General features: G+C 43.9%; 1 protein-coding gene across 1 annotated transcript; it reads left to right on the top strand.

Moving 5' to 3' along the window:
• The first annotated feature begins 4679 nt into the window (after positions 1 to 4679).
• Positions 4680 to 6102, top strand: LOC127310318 (jacalin-related lectin 9). The gene is made up of 4 exons (XM_051341005.2): positions 4680 to 5050; positions 5154 to 5346; positions 5423 to 5623; positions 5719 to 6102. The coding sequence occupies exons 1-4, from the start codon at positions 4743 to 4745 to the stop codon at positions 5959 to 5961; spliced, it is 945 nt and encodes a 314-aa protein (XP_051196965.1). The 5' UTR covers positions 4680 to 4742; the 3' UTR covers positions 5962 to 6102.
• Positions 6103 to 6513: the final 411 nt, after the last annotated feature.

Here is a 6513-nt window from a genome sequence, read left to right as displayed (position 1 = left end):
TAGAGTTTTGGCGAGTGTGGAGTGAGAATAGAAGTTTCCTCTTGTATCGGTTAGGGCTCTGGTCAGAGCAGGGTCTGATCATACGGCTCTCGTTTTAGACTCATGTGAACAGGCTCACATTGGGAACAAGCGGCATTTTTCTTTCGAGTTATCAGGGTTTAGAAAAGAAGGTTTCTATGATATGGTAGCTTCGGAATGGAATTCTGTTAATTTTGGTAGTACGTCTATGGAGGTATGGCAGAATAAGGTACGTCATCTTCGTAGCTTTTTAAGAGGGTGGGCTAAAAATTTAAGTAGTCAATATAGAAAAGAAAAAATAAAAATTGCTTCTGGTTATTGAATCTTCGGATTTGAAGGCCGTAACCACACCACTTTCTGAAACCGAAAGAGGTATGATGAAAGAGGCGTTGGATAGTATTGCATCCCTTCGTAGAGATGAAGAGACAAAATAGGCTCAGCGTGCTAAAGTCAAGCATGTGCAAGAAGAGGGGAATAACACAAAATATTTCCACCTTGTGGCTAATGGGAAACATAGGAGGAAAAAGTATTTCAACTTGAACAAGACGAGGGTACGATAGTTGGTCATGAGAACCTTAAAAATTACATCACAGAGTATTACAAAAATCTATTTGGGGCACAAGAACCAAATTACCTTTCATTAGTAGAGTCCCAATTGATGATGTTCCGCAACTTTCGGAAGAAGAGAATGGTATTCTTGTTTCTAACTTCATAGAGGAGGAAGTACATGATGCTATTATGCAAATGAAAGAAAAAGTAAGGCACCGGGTCCTGATGGTTTGCTAGCTGAACTTTATAAAATCTTTTGGGATGTCATAGAGGGAGATGGTTTGAATATGTTTGATAAATTTCAACAAGGGGAACTCCGGTTGTTCTAATTGAATTTCGGCACAATAATTCTTCTCCCAAAAAAGAAAATGCAATTTAAATCCAACAACACAGACCTATTTGTTTACTTAATATAAGCTTTAAAATATTCACTAAGTTGGGTATAAATAGGCTTACCGGTATTGTTGAAAAGGTGATTAGACCTACGCAATCAACGTTTATGCCTGGACGCCATATTCTCGATGGGGTTCTAATTTTGCATGATACCATCCATGAGTTGCATAGGAAAAAGTTGAATGGGGTATGGTTGAAACTAGATTTTGAAAATCATATGATAAGGTTAGGTGGCCTTTCCTTCAACAAGTTCTTCGGCTTAAGGGCTTTCATCGAAAGTGGTGTCAATGGATTAATTAATGACTTTATCAGCCGGGGGAGTGTGGGTATTAAAGTAAATGATGATATTAGCCATCATTTCCAAACTCAAAAAGGACTTAGATAGGGAGATCCTTTATCTCCTATTCTTTTTAATATTGTTGCGGATGTTTTGGTAATCATGATAGCTAGGGCTAAAGAGGATGGTTAAGTAGAAGGGCGCATACCTCATTTAGTTGATGGAGGAGTCTCCATTCTACAATATGCCAATGACACTATTATTTTTATGGAGCATGATCTTTAAAAATCTCTTAATATGAAGCTAATTTTAAGCATCTTCGAACAACTATCCGGGCTGAAAATAAACTTTCATAAAAAATAGGTTTTTTTTGTTTCGGTCAAGCTAAGGAAAGTATGCAGCAATATTGTAACCGGTTTGGATGTGAGTCTGGTTCGTATCCATTGAAATACCTTGGAGTTCCTTTACTCATCAAGGTGGCCATATTTTCTGTTAGTGGAATCTCTGGAGATTGCTTGTTGTATGTTTTGAGTTTGGAAGAACCAGACCGAGATGATAATCTTAGGTATGAAAATAATTGGTCTGGTGGTGCTCGCTCTGCAAGTAGCAAATAGAATCTTTTTTTGTGTGTGTAAATACGATATTGGCATTAAAAGAAACATCAAACAGTACAAAGCAGCTCAAGAAAAATGAAAATTACAACGAGATCTTTGAGAATCCCTTCATTTTCAACCTCTAGACTGTGTCGATGGCGCGCTGCGGCGCCGCTCCTCCCTAAGTCAGCCTAACTACATTGTTGGTTGCGGACGGGAAATCTCCGAACGGGTCAAAAAGACCACATCCATCCCGAAGACGAAGTAGGATGAACTACCGATGAAGCTCCTTAACGATCCAAAAATCCCCACAGCTAGAAGAAATCCTTGAAGACCACACCACACCCACAAGCTTCTCGGCGTCGGCGTCGAGATGGGGTTGAAGCCGGGAAAACATTATTGCACGAGGCGTCACCACCACCACCTGAGCGCCGCCCCTACAAACAAAAACCCTAAGGACGGGGAACGAAACCCCCAAAACTAGAAAACGAAGTCCTCCCGCCCATTGGCGGACGCAGCGGGGGGCCGCAAGGCCCACCCAGAAATACGCTGGCCCATCCGGCCATAGTCAAGCCCCACGCCACGCGCACGCCCCAGACTTCGATTCCCCACTCCACGCGCACCCGTCCTTCGACCGCAGCGCCGTCCTCCGACCGCAGCCGCCACCCCAGCCCCGGATCCGCCGCCGCACGCCGCCCCAGCCCCGCCGCCGCTTCTGCCCATCAGCCCCGCCATGTCCGGCGCTCGCCCGCGGCCCGCCCCAGCTGCGTCCGCCCATGCTGCTGCTGACCGCCGGCCGCCCTCGCTGCTGCGTTGCCGACCAAGTGGGTGATGCAGCCATTTGCATGTGAGCTGTGATGACCCCTACAAAGAGGTGATGCAATCAACTTGTACCGTTGCAGATTGCATACATAGGTGATACATAGGCAGGGGGTGTTGAATAATGTATGGACCCACCCCGCCCTGGAGATGAATAAGTTTGAGGATTAAGTTTTTTCAGGCATGGTGACATTGTGGAGCGCAGATCATCTGAGATTCTGAAGAGGTTCATACCTATATACCTATCTCGTTCCTCGTTTTGGCTTCCTCTGCTGCTAAGAACATAACGATCGAGTTTCTTGTAGTAACCATATGTAAATTTGTTGCTCCATTTGAAAAAGCTTCTTTCTTTTTGTAAGTCCTCAGAGAAAAGGGATAACTTTCTTGAATTGTGCCAGTACTTATGTTAACCTAAACTATGTTCAAGTCAACATTTTCATGCTCTGCCTACAGAATGCATGATTGTACCATCTTCACTACACCTATAGTACCAATGTAGTGCAGGCTGCAAATTCAAAACTACTGCAGTGATACTACTACATAGGAGCAACTGAAACCATGGGCAGTCGACCATTGTTCTCTGGTCAAGATAGTCAAGCCAGATACTACTATGTTTGTTCTTCATTATGCAAAGGTTTTTCACAATTTGGGGAGTGCGCAAAAAAAAATTGAGGTGTGCCCCCCTCCAATTCTTTCCTGCGTCCGCCACTGCTCCCGCCTGACGATAGCCCGATCCGCCGCACCTCCATGGCCCGAAGGCCACAGAGGCGGCCAGATCGGAGGCAGCCGCCGACGGGAGGCAGAGGAACCCTAATCGGCTCTCACAAGCGAAGGGGTATGTCCGGTTTGGGATTGCTACTAATACATAGAATCAATTTGATAAAAAAAAAGTCCAATCGTACATTTATCTATGAACAGAGAGAGACTGCTAAACTAAAGAGATTTTTGTTTGTTTATTTAAGAGTACCTTATCACGTGCACCATGCGATAACCAAAGAGGTTATTGAAGTTAGCGTAGATCTGAAGTTCATCTCGGTACTAGCATATATATATATGCATCGAGATGTGCATGCTATTTGTTTTTCTCATCGAGCTGGATTTGAAGGCCCATGCGGCATGTATTACGATACGGCTATGACGTGTCACTCTGCAGTGTCGACCTTGCTGATTCCGACCCCAGCTGTCGGTGATTCCAACCGGTGCAAAATAGTTACGTTAGGGGATAGTGTTCTCCTACCCGCCCATCTGATCTCCCAAGCATCCAAGGGCTGCATCAAACGTACCAATACCAGCTGCAGAAGGACACATCGATCGAGTCAAAATCAATATTACTACTAGTTTTTTTTTTGTGAAGAATATTACTACTAGTTAACATATCACCCAAGATGGCTCGAGCTTGATATAATTCTCTAACTATGACATCGAGCTGAAAATCTGACATGACTGAATAAAATACGCACTAGCTGGTGAAATCCGTGCGAGGGATTCGCGGCGAAGGATAGCGTAAGGTGCTCCATCACGAAAAAAAAAAGGATTTGTTAGTTTTCAGCTAGCTGAGAACCAACTTCGTGCTCAGTTATGTTTTACACCATTTGATTTGTACTGTGATTTGTGCTACTCATTAGTTGCAACGTAGTTGCAAATAAAATTTGATGATATCATGTGATTGAGAACGAAGTTAGTTTTAGTCGACTGAGAAATAGTTACATAAAAAATAGTTGGTTAAATCCAATAGAGACCTGGGTAGTGTATAAATTCCGATGGTTTCTTTAACTCATTACTACAATATTTTGTAGCAACAGAAGGGGATAGCTAGTGTATAAATGGCGACGAATGAGATCCAAAGCAATAAGATGTTGATGTTCACATTGGAGGTACAAAAGATAAACTATGTACGGCTGTTTCAAGGAAGCATCCGATGTGTAGCGCAGATAACTATCTACAAGTAGGATCGATGCATGTACCACGTGATTAGCTTATACTAACAAGAACTATGGCCATGTTTGCAAATCTCTATAAGTTAGCCCTCCTAGTTCCAACCAAGCCATCAGCTCCACAGCTTGTCCATTTTCCTTGTAGCTAGCTCGCCAGCCATGGCCGCACAGGCGAACCCCTCCTACTACCAGAGCTCCCGTGTCACCCAGCAGATAGAGCAGACCGAGCATACCTTCAAGCTGTACATGTACCAGTACTTCCAGCCAGGAAACAGCAACCAGAGGGTGATCTTGGCTTCAGGAGCTCCCAATGCTTTCGGTAACATCACTGCGCTTGACTGGGCCATACATGATGCTCAAAGCCCCACGGCCAAGGTCGTCGCGCGCGCGCAAGGCATGGCGCTCGGGTCCGAACAGGCCGCCATTCGTTATTTCATCTGCACCAACATTAACTTCACCGATGAGAGGTTTTACTTGTGCATAATTACATCTTTCAGTATAGGGATCGCTACGTTATGTGCCCATTTTCTTCGCTTACCGCTTTGTTGTTGTTGGATTGGGGATATTTAGGTTCAAGGGGTCCAGTCTTAAGCTCCTTGGAAGCTTCGTAGACAGCGTTGACGACGAATGGGCAATCGTTGGTGGGAGCGGAGAGTTCTCATATGCTCAGGGTGCGGTCAAATACAAAGTACTCCAGAACAGCAACGCTATGATCGTCAGGGAGCTTAATATCCGTGTGTTGTGCCAGAACATGCCACCACAGGTTAGTCTACAATACTGCCCCTATTATACAGGATAATTTTTTTTTGTAACCATGCACGTCGTTCGATCTTCTACAGAAGTCTGCAAAGAAAGATGGCCCGGCTGTGGGCGGGGACGGAGGGGTTGAGTTTGACATCACAGAGGCACCCCAACGTCTAGAGAGTGTGACGATCAAAAGCGGTGATATAATTGATTCCATTGCATTCACCTACACTGATAAGGATGGTAAGAAGCAAATGTCGGGTCCATGGGGTGCTAAAGGTGGCGACGAGAGAACGGTGAGTTATCGTGCAATAATCCTCCCACCTTTGGGGAAAATGTGATTAACTAGCTAGTTGGTTGATGAGGTTTTCGATCTTTTCTTTCTTTGCAGATCGTGTTTGCTCCTGGGGAGACCCTGACCAAGGTCGATGGAACAACCAATTACTATGAAGGAAAGGTCACCGTGACATCGCTTACCTTCGTTACCAACCTGACCACATATGAGACTTTTGGAAAGGGAAAGGTCATTGACCCCGCTAAGTTCACCTTGCCTAGCAAGAGCGGTGAAAATATCGTGGCCTTCTTCGGGCGCGCTGGTTCATTTCTCCATGCGCTTGGTGTGTACACAGCCTAATCTAACAAAGATTAATATCTAGCACGAGTGTGCTTCCCTTTTATTCAAATAATTATTGTTGTGTCACGCGGCACCTTCTAATGGCTCTCCAAGTGTTTCAACAGTAATAATAAGGACATTAATGTTCATGTTTTCGAAATACTTTGATTATGAAAAGTATTTTTTTATTTATGTTTTCCCATGTTAGCGTGTAGAGACACCTGTCATAATTATTTACCCGTCATAAGTGTGATCGGGAAGGTAATGATCAAGCACTTTCCCCATCAACGGTGCCAATGTTGATGACTGGATGTTCATGAACCACAACGGGGTGATTGCAGCACACAACAACATCAATATATCCCTAAAGTATTGTCCACATGAGCTCTACAGCTTGCAACTACACAACCCCGTGTGGCTACGTTGTCAATGCAACCACGTTTGCTCCCAAACTTGGAAATAGCCTATTATGTAAGTTGCTATAGCATTACTGTATTCAACCAGAGAGATTGAAGTAGTAATGAACTAAGAAACAAAAAATTTAAATAAATAAATAAAGTGAACTAAAATTTG

This window comes from Lolium perenne, chromosome 1 (genome assembly GCF_019359855.2).
Source record: "Lolium perenne isolate Kyuss_39 chromosome 1, Kyuss_2.0, whole genome shotgun sequence".
Classification (NCBI taxonomy): domain Eukaryota; kingdom Viridiplantae; phylum Streptophyta; class Magnoliopsida; order Poales; family Poaceae; genus Lolium; species Lolium perenne.
The sequence above is the reverse complement of the archived record's forward strand: the minus strand, read 5'-3'. Positions and strand labels throughout refer to the sequence as shown.